Here is a 19,163-nt window from a genome sequence, read left to right as displayed (position 1 = left end):
ACGATAAAGCAAGCCGACGCATGCTCGTCCCCAACTTACACTTTTACGCATGGAACCCCTGGGACCAAGACCCCCCTTTTGGCGACCAAGAACGGCTTGCATTCTATGACTCGGGCTTTCTTACGGAAGCCCAAGTAAAAACCAAATATGTTCTAGTTTGGATGTAAAAGTCCGCGTTTATACGACATGCAAACTTTAAATGCTTCATGACTAATCAAGCGACGTTTAAGGTGGCTCAATACACTTTCCAGCACCTAGATTTTGATGGGTCGTTATAACTACTCTTAATTACTTGATGCTACAATAATGGTCTCAAAAAACTGCCCAGTCATTGGTTAACGCGTTGTTATCATTTTCGTGACACAAAAGGCTACCATAGCAACAGTATGACCTGCTAAAAACACCTTTAATTACAGCTTTAGAGGCTTATAATTAAAAAACGACAGGGTAAATTTTTCTTTTTATGTTATCAATTTTAATAAGCATGATAAGACGCAACTTTTGGCAAAGTTTAAAAAAAAAATTGTACATAGCGTTCAGAGCCACCTTAAATTTTCAAAACTTCGATGCGAACTTCGAAACACCCGTTGTCGGTATTTGTGATATCAAAGCGAAAAATAACTCGGCAATGTTCTGGTTCCTCAGTAGCCAAGTAGTCCACGGAACAAGAAACCAATCGAGCTAAGACAGCATTTTTCATCTCCGACCTTGCCAAGCGACATGACGAATTCTAGCGACATCCTTTCTTGACTTATCGGAGTACTCGTGAGTGCTCGTGTTTGCTTTTCATTGGATTATAATGATCGGAAACCGCTCGAGTGATCAACGAAAATTTTCCATCAACAGTTCTTAATTTCCTAACTGAAAGAGGTGTAACGAGAAGCTTCTAGTACTGTATCTACCAGGCAGTAAACTTATAGTTGCGTGACAAATTCAATGTGACAGTTGTGACATGAAAACACAGGTGTTTTTGATCTTTTTTCATACCTCATTCACGCTTCACTAGTTTAGATTTAATGTGGAAGCGTGACAGACCCAGACAAAGTACTTTCTTAACTTTTCTACTATAAGCAATAATAGGAGTTAATTTCCCGCGTGGTCATATCCGTGTTTGACGAATGACATCATAAGCGCTTCCCTTGAATGAACACTATGAATTTTTAATGTAACGCAATGGAGCCTCACGCCGGTCAATCTTTCGCGTAGCAGTAGTGGATCTCACGATGAGTGCTGTAAATTAACGCGAAAAACTAAAAGTTCAGTTCCGCGTTTTTCCTTACATCATGGTGCGCTCGTTTGATGGAGAAGCTGATATTGGTTAAAGATGGCCCACTGTAGGACATAAAAGGCCGGTCCCGGAGAGGTTTAATGTGTCGCAGCGGTGACGACTGGGTCTCCCTGCTCTATGCCTGTAAGGAGTGAAGCATTTTCGACCCTTGTTGTTCGCAGTGACCTACATTGTCCCAGCTATTGGCTTGTTCTTCTCAGTTTTCTCGGCTTTTTATCAGGTAAATACAAATAATCCTCTCTTTCAACCTATTTACTTCCTACACTTTGTGATGCGTACCTCCGCTCCGCGCTGTCGGTGTTGAGTTACGATGGGCGTGTTTTGGTTTCGTGATCGAATGTTTCAAAATAGTTTCTCTTCACTGATAAACCACGTTCAGAGCTTCCTTCTTCCAAGAAATCCATTCACCACAAAAGAAAACCATAAAATAATCTGCCTGTCATGGTTCTTTGACCTGCGGCATTTCGCGCACGTGTAATAACGCGTGTCTTTAGTTTAGCACTATAATCACAAAAGTTACCTTCAATAATTTTAAAAACCACACCACAACTTCGTACTTAATCTATGATCTTGAAACTGTCTTAGCCTTGTTAGAAACAGCTTTCAGCAAATACCTCTTAAACTGTATTAGTTGCAAGTTTGAAAGTAGCGTTGTCAGTTGTCAACGGTTGATATTAACCCATGCACGGGTAGATGCCATAGTTATTTACCTGAAGTTGCATCGAAGTTTAAAACGTGATGGCGTAGTCATATAATCCCTTTTAGTATACCGGCCTTTGGTCGAAATTTCGTTTAAAATTTAGCTGGAAATTTCAAATTTACTCTAACTTTTTTTGGTTCTGCAGACTGCCATAAAATGGCAGTGGCATATGTAGTCTGGCATCTATTGACAGGTACCAGGTTCTGTTTAAATGAAGCATAAATAAAGTTAATTAAGGTCCGTTGAATACGAATACCAGCTCACTAATTTTGGAAGAATTAGTTTCTGTTGGAAATTTGACAAAAGAAGTGATATTTCTTGAAAAAAAAAAAAAAAAAAAACGTGCATTGTCCTGCGTACATATAGTCGGTAATAAACAAGATTTAACCGAGATTTAACTTAGCTTAAAAAGATTTGTTCTATTCAGTAACGGTTTTAACTGTTAGTTTATCAGTTTTAATTCAAGAACTATTCTAGCTAAAAGGTCGTTTCAAGATTCGACAAATTAACTTCGCGGAAGCAATATATTTTGATTTCTATATCCGAGTAAATTATTTGCGTCTAACGTCTTCCATGAATTGCGTAAGCTACCTTTAAAACAAGAATGAAAGAAAAATATAAATTTTTGAGAAAGTAGCTAACATGTTTAATTCGATCTCACAAAGAGCAGGATGAAATCTTCACGTTCTCGCACTTCAGTCTTTTCAATGAATGTTTTTGGAACAAATCTAAGTGATTTACATCGTCAAGTTGTTTGACTCTGTTTCTATCTGTTTTAAAATGATTTATGACCTAACTGTCAATTTTGACAATATCCTTAATGGGTCACTTAACTCTGAACAACTACCTGTCATTTTCAAGTTCAATTCTTCCTGAGAGTAAAGTGGTTTTGTGAGCAGGTTTGGATTAATTTAATGCTAGCTGAAAAGTAATTCACCCATCAAAAGAAAGTTACGCGGAGCATAAATATGAAAAAAAAGTTTCAAAAGATTCGCAAGTGGATTTTACCGCGAATGTTATAATCGTAATATGACATAATGATGAAATCGAAAACAAGATTTTATTTTCAGAACTTAAACTTTCTCTATATGGTGTAACTCAGTGAAAAACAAAAACAAAACATCACTTACGCATGTCTGTTATAAACGAACCCGTGACCGTCCCCACCCGTGCACGCCGTCGCGTATCCACGCGCTTATAGGGAATAAATGGTAGTGAAGAGCAGGGCGCATTGCAGAAGTTTAATTGAATCATTTTTTCATCATCTGATCAGAATGAGCCATGTAATGAATGGTTGCTTCTATTTGAAGAAACTCATGATCCAAAGGTCCAAAAATTACTCGTAAAATTTAAGTCTGCATCGTTTCTAATGTCCCATTCAGCCAGAGCGTATCACGGTTTCTGTCAAATTTTAAGCGACTTAGGAGTATTTCTACCCCCACCCCCTGGATAAGATGCTAGCTCATCGCAGGGTTATTCCCCACCCCCAGAGTTAAATTCACCGGCATCCATTTATACTGACGAGGGTGGAGAGAGACACTGTGAAAGTGACGAGACTTGCCCAGTCAAGAAATCGAAATGGTTTGAAAGTTTGACTGACTGCTAAAAGTTCGCTGAAAATTTAACTGAAAACTCAGATTACAGCACTCCTAGGCACATGTACCCTCCTTGTTGCCGAGTACTATTTCACGAAAACTACAAAAAACACTGGTAGTCATACCCGCCACTCTGGTGAGTCACTTAAGAAGCCAAGATAGAAGTAACATTTCTATTTTTCATTTTACAGGGAGTGCCTCAGTAAAGGCGCACACCTGTCAGTCGAGTGCTCCCCAATTCAATGTAACACTACAAGCTGGCAGCGCTGCAGGGATCTTTTGGAAACTGGGCCGAGTTAAGGACGCCGATCACTGCGGTCAGCTGTGTTGCCGGCAACAGAGGTGCAACCTCGCCTTCTCAGTAGACGAGTTTTGCTACAACGTTGAGTGTCACAGTGAGAAGATGTGCCAATTGAAAAGAGAAAACTTTTCCCGCCATAACGTTGCGGTAACCTTGGTTACAAGGTCTGCGACTAGCACTTTCGACGAGACGGTTACCAGAGGAAAATATCAAAGCAAAGATGGATTAAAAAGCAATTCTGATAAAATGAAGATCAAAGATTACTCTTTAGATACAAAGACGAACACAGGTCATAGAAGTTTGGCTAAAGTAACTGAAACATTAGCAACAAACGAGACGGGGCATAGAAGCTTTAAAAACATTAGTGATGAAGAAAGAGGTCGAAAATATAACAAGAATAAATTTCAAAGTGTGTCATTGAGTTCTTACGAAAGTAGAGACAGAGGCACTGGTTTTGAGTTACACGACTCATTTCCGACAAAAGCGGTAGTTCGACTGGAGTCAAAACTTTCCCATGATGGAAACTCTGAACCAACAAACTCCGGTAGATGTCGAGCGAGAAGAGTCCTTCGCAAGGTGACTTTACGTTCAGGACTAAAGTCAGGAGATTTTTCCGATTACGGTCAAGTTCCTGACATTAACGCTTGTGTCAAACATTGCTGCGCGCAACAAACGTGTGATGTTTCCCTGCTGTTAAACAAGCACTGTTACACACTGCATTGTTATAAACCCGAGCTGTGCAAGATAATGCCATCGCATGACTCCAAACTAGAACCGCAATTAGCGTTTGTAACGCGTTCCGCGAACGACGATGAACCGAATACTAGAGTCAAAAAGAAGGCCTCGTCTTCAAATGGAGGCACTTGTCCTCATGGCGCCATTTTCAGTGACGTCAGCTTGAAAGGCGGTCATAAGGCGGGAAAATTTGAACTCTTGGCAGGCGCGAAAGACATGCGTTCTTGTATTCAGAAGTGCTGCGCAAGCCCGAGCTGTCAGGTTGCTTGGTTACTGGGGGATCATTGCTACTCGGTAGCTTGTTATGACAAGTGTATCACTGTTAAAAAGCACTCGAGTAGCATTCGGTCCCAGCTTACGCTCCTCTCAAGAAAGTCTGAAATGCCTGGGAACGACAGTAAGTTATTGACAGAAGTTGTTGTTGTCCCTTGTTATTGTTGTTTTTGTTTTGTTGTCGTTGTTGTTCATTATGTTGACAATTTATTGTTGGTGAGAGCATTCTTTTTTCTTACCCATTTTTCTTTTTCATTCGAGAAAGTTCAACAGCAACCTTTGCTTTAATGGACGCTGTTTCTCTTTCTCATCCTTCTTTGCCATGTTTCCTTTTTATTTTCACAGAGAGGCAAGGCATTCCCGGAAGCAGAGAGGACCATGGTAAGTTTAATATTAATAGCTATGTAACATTGTTAATCAATTAACGCAGTCTGAGAATCACTTTCTGCGCAACGATGATTGCACTAACCCGTGGAACCATAACAATCAAAAAGTGGACTAATTCCTAGCGCCTTGCTTTTATTATAATAGGCTTCTTTCTAGTTATGTCGGAAAAAATCGAAGGAGTGCGAAACTTAACAATGAAACCGAGTTCGCGTAAACTGAGCCATCCAACCTTTTGTGGCAAAGAATATACTTTTTCAAAGGGAAGAGCCTGGTCAACGTACCAAATCAGATCTTCCTAGAATTCTGAAGAGAGCGTTTTCAGAATACAAAAAGAATCACAAACACCTAATAGGCCATTTTAGAGTTACGTTGTGCCTCTGTTTCAAAACCTCGTGCAAAACCTTTCATATGAACTGAGTCTGATTTGCATGAAAATGAACCTGTAGGTGGAACACATTTTCATAAGAATGGTTTCGCGCGAAGACTCGTTTTGACGCTGACGAAACAGGCAACTCAGAAATGAAATGGCCTGTCCAGTTAATCTTCAATTTGTTACTTCTGTCATATCCGTGTCTAGTACTTTATATCACTGCTGAGTTATCATGTCAAGAAACGTTAACAATTTCGCCATCTTGTTTTTTACAGACAAAGTATACACCGTATATTTAACAGTTACCAATCAAATCTTCACGGATCGACTCAAAGATATTGAGTCTCTTGAGTTTCTCAACCTGGCTGAAAAGCTACAAGTTGCGGTAAGAAATTTAAATTATTTTGAACTGAGGTTTACTCTCTAAAATATGAAAAATCATTTGAAAACTTACATTTTCTGAAAGTTAAGCATGTAATAGAGGATTTGGCGAATGTGTCTATATCCTTGTTGCCACCCAATAGACCATTTTACAGTTTTCGGCTCAGTGACCTGGCCTTTGGATGGCAGCGAGGCTGGAGTTAACCTTGTTTTGATACAGACCTCACTACTTTTGTCATGTAAATACACCTAATTAGCATCAGAACAACTTGTTTTACACAACAAAAGCAGTGAGTGTAGTGTATCAAAACAAGGTCAACTCCAGCGTCACTGCCAACCAAGGCCAGGTCACTGAGCAGACAACTGTAAAATGGTCTATTCAGATCATGTGATGATTCACTTGGGAGGTTAAAATTGTTCTGTTTGTACATAGTCCCATAGTCGCATAGATTTGAATAACAATGCTTATACATCCTAAGGCTCATATTCAGGTGAAACACCCTTTGTTTGGAAACATAAGTACGAGGGTAAGGATGTACAAAGTGTCGTTATTCAAATAGCCCTCTTCACGGTTAGTTTTTCTCATTTGTATTACAATGTAATTCACCATGGAAGCGAGGCTATTTCAGCTAAAACTACAAAACAGCCCGAAATTGCCTCACATACATGCAGGATTTTATGTGTGAAAAATTGCACAATTATAACCTCCCAAATGAATCGTCACGTGGTCTGAATTGAATGGCAACAAAGATACAAACACGTTAGCCGAATTCGTCTATTTATTGTTCTGATGGTAAAATACACGACATTCGAGGCGTTCAGAGCAATTTGTTGCAAAAAGATCGCAATCCCTCGTTTGTAAACATAATTTTTTCAACATTTATATCGTTACGGAGGGTCAGAATTAAACACCATTTCTACGTCTAATGACAAGTAACTGATCTACTGTTGACTGATAATAAGTTAAGAATTATCTTTTTTTGTATTGTTTTTCAACAGGTTTCCGCAGTTTTTCTAAATGAACCGTCATTTAAAACAGCAGAAGTTGTTTCTTTCCAGTAAGTATTATGTATAATATTTGTGTTTTTCCTGTACCTCTGCGTTAACAAACAAAAATAAAGATCTCGTTAAGTTTCTTGAGTCTTACACAAGACTTCGAATAGACTAAATAAAACTAGAGTGAGAAATTGAAAACAAACATGCTCGATAACTGGTGTTGACCGAACACTTGTATGGCGGTAATCAGCTAACTAGCTAGTAATACAGATACAGCTTTTTCTTTTTTCTTCTAACCAAGTATTTCTCTATTTGTCAGATCTGGTCCAGTAGTCGCTAATCTCAAATTAACAGCAGCATCGAAAACAGCAGCATCACAGCTACTTACTCTTCTGGTCACAGCTGTCAAATCTGGTCAGTTAAAATCCTCCATTGATGGTACCTCTATCAGCTTTAAAGTGAGCGATGCTGGTTTTCGCTTTCTTACTTCAACTGGTAGGTTACTTCTTTTCTTTTTCTCTTCTTCTCGTTCAGAAGTCAAAGGCTCATTATACAGTCGAGAAAACAACCTTTCTGGAAAAGAACCCGTTTCCAAGAATTAACTGAGCGCGCGGATTTGTCTCCGGGGTTCCTATGTCACACGATGTAGCCCTGCTACGAAACATGACGCAGAACTTGTGCTCGGAAGTCTCGGAGGTAATCGTTCAATACTCCAATCCTCCGTGGGGAAAACGTACAGAAAAGTACTAAAACCTTCAAACTTAGCAAACACAATTCTGTCTATACAGGGACAAACATTGCAAATATGGCTTTCCTTGTACTCTATGCGCTGTGTAAGGCTCGCATGGTACTGTGGTAACATGTAGAGCAGCCATATTTTTTCCTACGGAGGATTGGCTAATTTTCAACCAGAAACCTTTTGGGCATTTGCAAAGAAACTTCTCTAAAGTAACACATGAAACCATGTTATCTGCTCTTTAACAAATAAAATTAATATCGAATGTGCTAGACGGAAGAAACAAATACTACTCCTAGAGGAGTCTAAATTCAACCACCGCACTCTGGCGTCTCCCCACTGAGGGATCAAATTCGTAAAATTCCTCAAATTGTCACATTGAATCCTCCGCAGGAAAAAAGATGGTGGCTCTACATCTTACCGCAATACCATGCGAGCCTTACAAAACTCGTTAAAAGCACTAGAAAAGCCATATTTTTGCAGTAAGTTCTCCTCCGCTAAGAGTTCCTACGGGGGATTGCGTTTGGACCCATGTCTTATTCTTTCTTTATTTTTCATCATTCTGAGGTCTTAACTTGGTGTGCAGTACAGAACACGATTACGATGTCGACTGGGAGCTGGTGACGTTCAATTCCACTGACAATCAGATATGCCCAAGGAAAGCGCAAGGTAATGACGTCATCAGATTTATTTATATGACGTAACAAGGTAGTGATTCGCTTATCGACCCTTTAAACATTTCACCCGGTAAGCATCAATTACCTTTTTGTCATTCATCCTCTTTGGTCAAATTCGAACTAATTGATCATTCTCCTGTCAGTACTATACACGTCCAGATATGTGTTGCAAAAGGGCGACCTGTGACTGCAGAAAAAATTTCGCTTGTTGTTTCGATAGCATGATGACACAAAAGGAGAAACTACATCTACCCTTATGAAAGAAAAATGCGCAAATGAAAGGGGGGGGGCGCCTCCTCCTTATCCCTTAAAGGATAAGAAGAAAGGGTCTCTAAGGATCCTTTTTCTGTTCGCATCTTCCCTATGACTGATCACCAGATTCTGATACCGCGATGTAGAACACAAAACGTCACGGCCGCCATAATGATGTCCCAAAACAATGAAACGGCGGCCATGTTAGTGTCCCAATCCAATACTGCGTGGGGTTGCTCTGCCTTTTTAATGTTAAGACTTTCTTTGCTCCAATAAATTGGCATGGCTGCTGGCCATGCGAGTGAAAATGCTTTGTATGAGTGATTCAAAAGCATTTTGTGGTATTGCCAAATGGTCAGTAACTGATCCCATGTTCATCTCAATTTTGTTTCGATTGACCTTTTGTCTTCTCAGGACAAACGAGCAGGTTTTGCGCTGGAAGCGAAACCACAAACGCCACTTGGCTTGTACCAAACTTTAGCGAATGCGTCTCGCCTGCATATAAAACACTTCATCAAAAGGTTAGTAAGAAATGATTAGGAGAAACGGGAATAACAGTAATGGTTCACGTGGAAGCAGTTGATGAGGTTTTGAGTCCCATTTTTCTTTCAAAACTAGCGCGAATACTTTGACAACGTCACAGCTGCTCGTTACCATAGCAATGCATCGTGTTGCTTAGCAACGCTCCTTTAAGGATATTATTATGCAGGAGCCGTGTAGTATCGATTGACAATTTTTAGTGTCACAGTCGTTGCATTTTATTTACAATAATTTCAACTCATTTCAATCGATTTCATTGACCACCGGGTAGACAAAACCACCATAACTATTTTTTTAATATTTATGTTTGCTTTCAGAGCAAAGATCTCGCCAACAAAGCGGAGAAAAAAATGCCGTTTGCTCCAGCGTCATCAAGCGACATTATCGCTCGTCTTGAGAAACTGGTTTTCACAGATACCTACAGAGAAGACTTAAACAATCGCGCCTTATCCCATCAACACAAAAACGCCCTGACTTCTAAGAAACGGAAAGGAAAAGCTCCCTCCAAAATTCACGACAAAGCAACGTTTGTAAAAAATCCCGTGAAGAATGCCAAAAAGGAGGACGCGAATTCTGTTCCAGTAACGGAGATTCCAAGACTTAAGCCTGAAGTTTTACCAACAACTAGTGGTACGGAAAAGAATGAAGCTCAAAATCCTGTGTGGTTTTCCGAATCAAAAACAAAGCTTACTGCTTCAAATCCCAGGGATAATTTAAACGGGAAGAGTTTGATTCATCCCACAACCGCTGTTCACCTTGTACCAACTTCAACAACGAGGACGCAACAAGTTATAAGCGAGAACAATGGGCCTGTGCAGGCAAACGGTATCGTAAACCGAAACAGGATACCCACCCAATTGTCAGCTTTCCAGCGACAAAGGCAGTGGGGCTTGCCAGGAGTTGAAAACGCCGTTGCGAGGTCTAGGGTTCAGAATTCTGTTCAATCAAGTATGGCGAATCAAAGACAAAATGTACTTGCGTATAATCGAGCACATTATGGGAATCCCTTTGCGTCGCGTAATGCTTTACAAAGGAGTCAAGTGTACCAATCCTCTAATCCACGAGTCGCCCCAGGTTACGCTCGTCCGCCCAATGCTTACCAATGGCCAGGTAACCAAGCCTTGCAGGGTAACCGAGCGGGATTTCAGAGCAGCTGGGGACGAGGTTATTCCCCTCCAAGTTATTCCAGCGATCAGCTCGATATCGGGAGGAGAAAACGAGAAGTCAGTGAAAGCAACAGAAAAGAAAAACGGCAGAATACTCTTTGGTACACTTCCCATCAATACCCTTCGCGATTAAATTACGCTTCAAATCCAGGAAGGATGCCCGGTGCAAATTATCAGCAAGCAAGACTGAATTATTTTCAGCAGAGGCAAAATGCGTACCAAAATTCACCAAACCGAGCCGTTGCCGATGCATACCAGAGAGGTTATCTCCAGCGGCCCTCTTACGGGCAATCCCTCGGGATGGGAATTTCACCAGCGAGGCAGCAGTCTCAAAACATCGCAGCGCCAGGCTTAAGAAGTCAAATTAAGACTGCAGCGGGATACGGGACTCAACCGGGAATAGTTTCGGGTGGACATCCCTTACCCGTTGAGCGTTGGCCAACACTGGGAAATCGAATCCAAAAACCAACGTCAGGCTTTCATTTGAAAAACTCAGTTACGTCCGCTTCTCCTTCTTCCAGATCAAGAATTGAGCTTAACACAAACCAAAACCTCAATCAAAATGCACAAAACAGTCAAATAAACAAACCTCCTGTGATGGCACAGCCAACTAAGAAGAGCACCACTAGGTTGCCGCCTGTTCACGAGGCACCCAAACCAAAGGATAGCACTATACACAGAACTAGTGGGTCCAAAAAAGTTGGGTCTCAAAACGATCTCTCGAAAAAGCTCCACGATTTGTCAGCCCCTGCACCTCATGTGAAAGTCCAAGTTAAGGCTCACAAGCGTCAAAACACAACAGTCCCTCAAACTGGAAGAAAAGAAAAGCACATGGTCCCTATGTTCGGTGGAGACATTTTGTTGTCTGTAGGGGTACTTGAGCTGCTACAGAAATTTGCGCGTTTGAGTGAATCCAATTTCACTGAAAATGATCTTAAGGTAAGGAAATTGAGCTGTTTGTGTATAATACAAAACCGCCCTTACAGTTTTTAAAAAAATCTTGAGGTACCAGATGATGATGCTGGGCAACGTGATCCTACCTTTAAAGTCTGTTGTTCAAATTCGAGTGTGTAACCACTCAAATGACAGCTATTCATCAGTACTTTCATGTGGTACTGTTTATTATGCTGTACAAGGTGGTTCTAACTTTTAATTCTGTGGATGAAACCCTAGTGTGCGACAATTCAAATTACAGCTATTGAGCAGTACTTTCATGTGGTACTGTTTATTATGGTGTACAAGGTGGTTCTAACTTTAATGTCCGAAAATTACACCATAGAGTGTGACCATTCAAATGAAAGCTATTGAACAGCACTATCATGTGTGGTACTTGTTTTACAAGGTGGTTCAAACTTTTAAGTATGTAAATCACGCCCTAGAGTGTGGCCACTGAAGACTGTCGATGGCTATAATCGTGTTGCTGTGCCCATTTCTTCACCGAATTGTAATCTTTTTTTCTTTCTTTCTTTTGTATTTTCAACAGTTGTTCTTGAATGCCAGTAGTCACTTATTGGATCTCAAAAACAAACAAGAGTGGATTAATGCGCAAAAGGTATCAATTAAACTCATCCCATTTACGTTTCTTCTGTATAATATTTAAGTAACGGGCATTTCTTGCCTTTGTGCAGCATGCTGAAGATCTTTTTAAGAGAGGTATCAACGTCCTGGAAGACAGCAGTAATTGGGACTGGGACGAGTCTCAACAGATGGCGGTTAGTAGCAGTCCTTCGCGCTTTCTAGTTTTGATACTGTTCTTTCGTGATGCTATACCTACAACGAATACAAAAACATTTGAAACACCCTCGTTTCGAAGTTACGTCAAGAAAGGTTTTATGTATCTTGTTGATCCTTTTCCTTTTTATTTTTTTTTGCAGTTTTAAGGTTTGAGGAAATTTAATCGATCCTTCTTAAGCGAAGCATACCTAAGTAATAACTCATCATTTGTATCCATGGAAACAAGGTGAACGCAACCTTTTTTTTACTGCTTACTTTTATTTCATGTTCAGGCCCAGGACTCTACCGTTGGACCCGTTGTGTTGGACGTCGTGAGGACGGTACAAGAACTCGTCATGAATGCGTCATATAGTGTCCCTGTTACTAAGCCACTCTTGACCAAAAATATTCGTAAGTCTTATAACGCAGAGTGAACAGCTCTGGAAATTTTAAGGACAAATTAAAAGATATTCTAGGTTAAGCTTCCCCAGTAACATTTCAGTTAAAATTGTTACTCTCCCCGCTTCAGACCGAATAGTTATTATCAGAGTTTTGTAAGGCTCATACTTGCTCACTAAGCTGGAGCCTATGCGGTTTTCCGTTCGGTTTTCTGTTTCCCTACTTGGCTACAAATGGGAACCTAGTCCAATGCCCTGCGGGTTACCTCTAGCATTATTGTTAGGTTGTTTTATGGTTAATTCGGAGAGATATACACCTGACAGGAGGCTGGCACTGTGAGAGTAAAGTGTCTTACCCAACAACACAACATTGTTAGCCCGGCCAGTGCGCTCGAACCCAGACTTCTCGACCCGGAGTCCAGCGTGGTAGATATCAGACTACCGCGTCTGTTTTAACAAAACTGACCTCTTACGGTTGTGAACCACAGGAACACAAACTGTAAATAGCACCACAGTTCTTTTTAACAATTATATTATTACAATTAGATTATAAACTAGAGATTTGTATGAGGTGACAGTTGATCAGGCCGACGGCCCAGACCTCCATCAAAGTAACGATTTTCAATTATTTCTTTACATAGTATTAAATTTCTTTGTTTAGCGAAATCAAGTATTTGGAACTTGCAATGGCGCACACGCGCTCATCACAGAAAACGAGTAAGCCTATAGTCATTTAATTTGCGGACGAAACTGCACTCGAGTGGCTGATGTTCGACAGCTCAGCCAAGCAGATTACAGCATTTGCATTTGTGTACAAGTAGAATTCTACTTATTGTAAGTATTTTTCTGGTAATTTATTTTTCAGTCGTTGGCGTTCAAACATTTGGCTCTGATAGTTCAGATCCTACGCAACCTATGTCCTTCCCAAACTACTCCGATCCATTAGTGGCAAACTGGAGTACTGGGCACGATTCAATCACGCTAACGCCCAGTATCTTTGATTCAGCAGTACTAGGTGCGTATACGAATAATCAGATCATGCGTAACCTCAATATCAAGGCGAGGTGGAAAAGTCGCTGAATGAGGTTGGCCATGCCCATCCTCAGTGAATACTTGAGCCTGGGGGATGGCGGTAGGTGGAAAACAGTACGACTTTGGTGCTACTGTACTAGTCTATGGGATGACACAGTCAAGGTGGTCTAGCGGATCGATAGAGAGAATTGAAATAGGGCATTATTATTGATGCTTTGTGATGCTTATATGAGGGATAGTTTCAAAGTGTCTCTTGTAAAAGCAAGACGCAAGTTTATAATTGAACCAGACCGTAGTTTGGTTGGCCTACAGAAAGCAAACTTCTAGAAAGAATATTAAGTGACTCTGGTCTTTTCCAATAACATATCTGAGTTACATGTAGTTACCCGGGGTTTTCTTTTTGCTTGACAGGCGAGAGCGTGCAGGTCCATCTCTTAACGACCCGTTTCAAAACAGTCTCTATGTTGCTGCCAACAGCAAATGACAGGTAACTTGAACTTGGAAAAGTCATACTTCCAGTAGCCTGATTCTCAGACGGTCCAGGTCGTTCGCGGTCAAAGGCTTGTCCGAAAATCAGCTATACTTCCAGCGGCTTATATCAGTGATATTCAAGTCGTGCAGACTGGAGGCTAAACTGGTCGACGGAAGGTTGAGCTGTCTATCATTTGTCATTCACTATCTCGAGGAATGAAAAAAAAAAAATGTAAATCGATTGCTGAAAGTCTTGCACTTTAAACGAGCGTGACCGATGGCGCAATTGGTAGTGTTCTTACAGTTAACTTTGTGGAAGGGTTGTGTAGAATTTTGATCATGCAATGATAATTTTCAAAATTACTGTTTTAGTAAGTGAAAGCTGTAACACACTACTATCTTCTCTCTGATATTATTGTTTGCTTTACTTTCTTAGTGGTTTGGTATTAAACAGTGCTGTCCTATCGAGTACAGCAAGACCAGCCGTTACAGAAGAGCTTGTACCTCCTGTGAAGGTTGTCCTGTCGGTATTAAACGTAAGTTTTGTATAAACAAGGAACATGTGATCACCATGCAGAAAAAACCATTACCCGCATGTTTCCACAGTGAATGCGTATGCTTCCGAGCAGAATGTGCCTTTCTTCGCATCACACATCATTTATCAGCTTGGAGTAAAGTTTCATATTTGTTTTAGTTTATCTTATCTTTCGTTAAGATTCTTTGAAAAACTGTCTAACACGCTTTTCTTTTTATTTCAGTCTAGTCTGATTACGTTTGAACAAGAGTGCGTTGCCTGGACATCGAAAGAAGGGTTTGTAAAACTGGTTTATCTCAATAGGGGTATTTCTTGACTGATTATATGAAAGTCATAAGACCATTTCAATGCGCAGATAAATGAGAGGAATGGGGGTGTGTCAAAAAGTACCCCATGGCGAGCCATCGAGTCTAGCGAGCCATCGAGCTAGCCATCGTGTCACACGTGCAAATTTGTAATCAATTTATCCTCACTTTAGTCTTTGACCCGTCTTCTACAAGAGAAGATTTGATTGCTTAATTGATTGATTGACTGACTGACTGACTGACTGACTGACTGAATGTCTGACTGATTAATTGATCGATTGATTGATTGATTGATTGATTGGTTGGTTGGTTGGTTGGTCGGTTGGTTGGTTGTTAACAAAAAGGACCTAAATTTGTCATTTTAATTTTCAAACGGTTTTAGTCAGGGAGGTGGAGAGTGGTCCTCTAAAGGTTGCAGACTAGCCAGTTCAAATGCTACCCACACAACGTGCGAGTGTAATCATATGACAGATTTTGCCGTACTGGCGAACACCAACAAAGCGAAGGTAAGAATTGATCACTATCCCTAACAAGAATAAGGCAAAATGGTGGCATTTGTGCTTCATTATATGCGTGTTTTCCATCTGTCGGATGTTTTTCCACCATTAGTACACGTTTCACGTTTAACCCGTGGATTATGTAAGCAAGGTAAGGGTGGTAGTGGTGGACCATACTATGCAAAGTAGGGTTAGTCGATCATCTGATCCACTGGGAAATTCACGGGTTTGTTCATAGGGCACTTTGATTCTGTTTCAATTTGTGACTGGTAGTGCATTACTCCCGTTTTTTGATTGTTTAGATGCAATGACAGTCATTGCAAAGGCATCTTAGTACCACAGTAACCTCACGAATACGTGATCGACTTTGTCTCCCTGACGATCGTAAAATGTGTTTCACTGCAGGGTATAGGAGCTCCACACCCCTCAGCTGCGGTTCCCCCACCAATGGCAAGTCATGACCGTGGCTGGATAGGCATACTGCTTGGAGTTCTTGCAGTTTTGGTGCTGGTCATTATTGTGATTGTGTTACTCTTCTACTTGAGGTATGTCGATCATGTTATCTTTAATAGCATTGCCAGGTCACGCTATACCATTTTGCCACGCCATGCCATAAACGATTCTGTCACGTCCCACAAAGTTACCATCACACGTCACACTGCAATATAGTCCTACTTTGTCGCGTCATGAAATCAACACCATGCCATGTCATGCCATTTCATGTCACGCCATCAAGTCATGTCATCTCATGTCGCGCCATCAAGTCATGTCATCTCATGTCGCGCCATCAAGTCATGTCATCTCATGTCGCGCCATCAAGTCATGTCATCTCATGTCACGCCATCAAGTCATGTCATATCATGTCACGTTAGTTCATTTCGTGTAAGTTCGAAGCCGGTGTCATTTTCACCCTCTAAGTCAAATTTGTTTCTTTTTTCTCTCGCAGAAAAAGAAGAAGAAATCAGGATCAAGAAGGTACCACTCGCCCACGATCACGAGGTATAGATTACATTATTTTACTTAATGTTTTTGTTCCAGATCAGTTTCCCTTCGATAGCGATAAATCAAGACCGAAGTAAAGACTCAGTAATGTAATGCACTAAACGAGTTAAAAAGGTGTGAAACGCCGGCCTCGGTGTTTGGAACGCGAGTCACTCTAAAGCTCTGACTATGCTTAAAAAGTTCTCTTTGCGTAAAATCACAATGGAACTACGAGAGGCGGTTTTTCCAAGTCTGCCGTGAGAGATTTTCTCAAGTGTTTTTATTTTTTTTTATAGAATTTCTCGAAATTTGATTGACTTTAATTGCAATTGTGAATTTTTTATAACTTGCTGTTGAAGAAACATTAAATGTATTATTTTCTCATCAACCAGGTTCGAGAAGGTCTCGATCTCTATCCCGGTCTAGTGCCAGGCCATCTCGATCAAGTAGCTCTAAGGTACAGAATATGTTCCGTTACTTGTCGTAAGCAACACATTATTTTACGTTGATGTTGTGGTGGTGTTAGTGGTCTTTCGTCTTAAATTAAAGTGCTCATTATCTTGATGTGTTTTAATCAACACAGAGTGAAGGAGCTGTTAGCCCGGCATCGAGCCATTCAAGCCAGTTCGACGAGATGATTGCGGCAAGAAGGCGCAGAATGGCTCTGGACAAACAGGTATGTATTCACTGGGCTTTTTAATTTGTATTCGAGTACTCAGGGTTTTCCTAAGAGAAGGAACCCTGACAGAAAATACGCCAGCTCTCCGGGGTTTGGGTGGTTTAGCGTGGGGCTAACAACCCCACCTATTAAAACGTTTTATTGTTACAAGAACGCAGACGAAGCGCCACAGCGATTCGTTAGTGGCCTATGCTCCGAAATGGAGTGGAAATTCTTTAGATCAGATCAGAGACTCAGGGTTTTAATAGTTCCATCTTCGGTAGATGGGGTTAGTTTTTTCAAACTAAAGGACGTTCCGCTCTCTTTCCGCATTCCACATGACCTGAAGTTGCAGCAAAACAAGATGGACTACTTCGTGCAGTCAACGTTTCGTGATATACTTTTCCAATTGTATGACCATACCTTCTTCTTTATAGATTCAAATGTTTCCTCATAATCGCTATTGACCCTTTCCTTTTTTTAGGAGAAAGCAAGACGTGCTCAAGAGGAGGGAGAGAACGGCGACGATGACCTCCTCATGAAAGAGAAAGCGATGCTGTTTTCTGAATATCATCAACCTTATCACTTCCTTTCTAAAGAAGAAGAAGCTCGAGCGGCTGCAAATCGAAGGCAGGCTGGGTCTAGTAGAACTAGTCCCCCGGGGAGAAACAGACGCTCGGCCATGGAACAAGAAGGTGACGATGTTTAGCACCTACCACTCTGAAGTTGAGCACCCGTTCTTAAAGGAGAAAAAATTGCTCGGTCTACAAACGAATCTTGACTACTTGAGACCCGTGTTTAATTTTGTTTATACTTTAGTTAAGGCTGAAGCTAAGCCAATACTGTTGCGTACATATTTTTTTTTACAATAAAAGCAAATGCATTCACACTTTACAAATGCTATTATCGATATCGTGACTTTTTGAAGTTCGTCTTATATTTAGCATTATTTAGCTTTGCTTGTAGAAAGCAAAGAAATTCAAGTTGTAACTTCCATTTCCCTTATGGCATTCAATTAATTTATTATGCCCTCGGTATGGTGCCATATAAAATGAATACTTTTTGGTCGTTGCTCCGGTATTTCTTCATGGCACTGAACTCACCTAACTTTATTTTTTCACGTAATAAACAAGACTTTGGTTGCTAATTTTTCGCCTCAAGCTTCTCTTTGACTAATCTACTGAAATGTCAAGAGAACAACCTGAATTTTTGGTTAACGTCGAATGCGGCATCCTTGGCACTCTAACCGAGTCTAAAAGATCATAGTAACTTACTGAGGCCAGGTTTACACGCGTACCGTTGATCAAAAACATAAGCACAAGAGCGCTCACACGTGTTGCGCCTATCTTTGATTCACGTTTTGCTTATGTTAGTGCGTGTTTCTCTGCAAACCAGCGTTTTTAAACGCCTTTTTGAAATCTTTTTTAAAAAGTCACAACCTATCTTTTGTATACGATTTGTATTGTTAAATGTCACTTATTATTTCAGTTGTTTCATATCTTGATATCTTCCTTTAAGGCCTTCTCTGGTCACTGGCCCTTACATGTTTGAGGCGCCGGAATAAACTACAAAAAAGGCTCACTGTAACAATCTTAGGTCACCCAACCAGTATGATCGCAGGGGTATGATAACGCTACTTTTTGAACAAGTTATGGGATAAAGGAGTCCCTGGTCTTTACCGAGCTACCTCGAGCAAAGATTACGAGTTTCGTTAATGAGTATATGAGAGTTTCTTTATAAATAGCAGCGTATGTCCCATACATGGCCAGTTCAAAGTCGTGCATTAATCGTATCGTATCTCCTTGTTGCAACATAATCCAGTACCGAATCATTAAAATAGTCGTTGACAATGATACGAGCTGGTTAGTAGTTTAATACTCTTGGTAAAGAATTTTAAATGCCTTTGATAAGGCCACTACCTGAGGGGGGTCTGGGACTAATAAGGAACTATACCAACAGTGTCGAAAGGGATTTTCACCCGGCGTTGTTTTGAAGGAAAACTAGCATTCTGAGCAGAATATTTCTGATTAAAGTAAAATGGGGGAAGGGGAGAGAGAGAGAGAGAGCAGAATTAAGAAGAGAATGACGGGTTAGGGGTGAAGAGTAGTAAGAGTCTAACGCACTACAGTTGAACCCCGCCTTATAACCACCACCTTATTACGGCCACTTTTTCATG

At 40.7% G+C, this 19,163-nt stretch overlaps 1 protein-coding gene across 2 annotated transcripts; it reads left to right on the top strand.

The window, feature by feature from the left end:
• The first annotated feature begins 1,184 nt into the window (after window positions 1-1,184).
• LOC110067306 (uncharacterized) lies at window positions 1,185-18,842 on the top strand. 2 transcript variants are annotated; one of them, XM_020774618.2, is made up of 22 exons: window positions 1,185-1,508; window positions 3,775-5,016; window positions 5,238-5,273; window positions 5,925-6,034; window positions 7,030-7,088; window positions 7,346-7,521; window positions 8,330-8,431; window positions 9,106-9,212; window positions 9,549-11,336; window positions 11,881-11,949; window positions 12,026-12,109; window positions 12,404-12,521; window positions 13,374-13,523; window positions 13,952-14,027; window positions 14,448-14,547; window positions 14,770-14,822; window positions 15,234-15,357; window positions 15,754-15,893; window positions 16,295-16,347; window positions 16,722-16,786; window positions 16,913-17,005; window positions 17,472-18,842. In XM_020774618.2, exons 1-22 carry the CDS (start codon window positions 1,406-1,408, stop codon window positions 17,694-17,696), a joined length of 5,073 nt encoding a protein of 1,690 aa, XP_020630277.2. In that variant the 5' UTR covers window positions 1,185-1,405; the 3' UTR covers window positions 17,697-18,842. The 2 variants fall into 2 exon arrangements, with proteins under 2 accessions (XP_020630277.2, XP_020630278.2); XM_020774619.2 differs by lacking the exon at window positions 12,026-12,109.
• Window positions 18,843-19,163: the final 321 nt, after the last annotated feature.

The sequence above is a fragment of the Orbicella faveolata genome, unplaced genomic scaffold, assembly GCF_042242905.1.
Source record: "Orbicella faveolata isolate gen_17 unplaced genomic scaffold, um_ofav_v1 contig_27, whole genome shotgun sequence".
In the NCBI taxonomy this organism is placed as follows: Eukaryota; Metazoa; Cnidaria; class Anthozoa; order Scleractinia; family Merulinidae; genus Orbicella; species Orbicella faveolata.
This window is presented reverse-complemented; position numbering and strand designations above follow the sequence as displayed.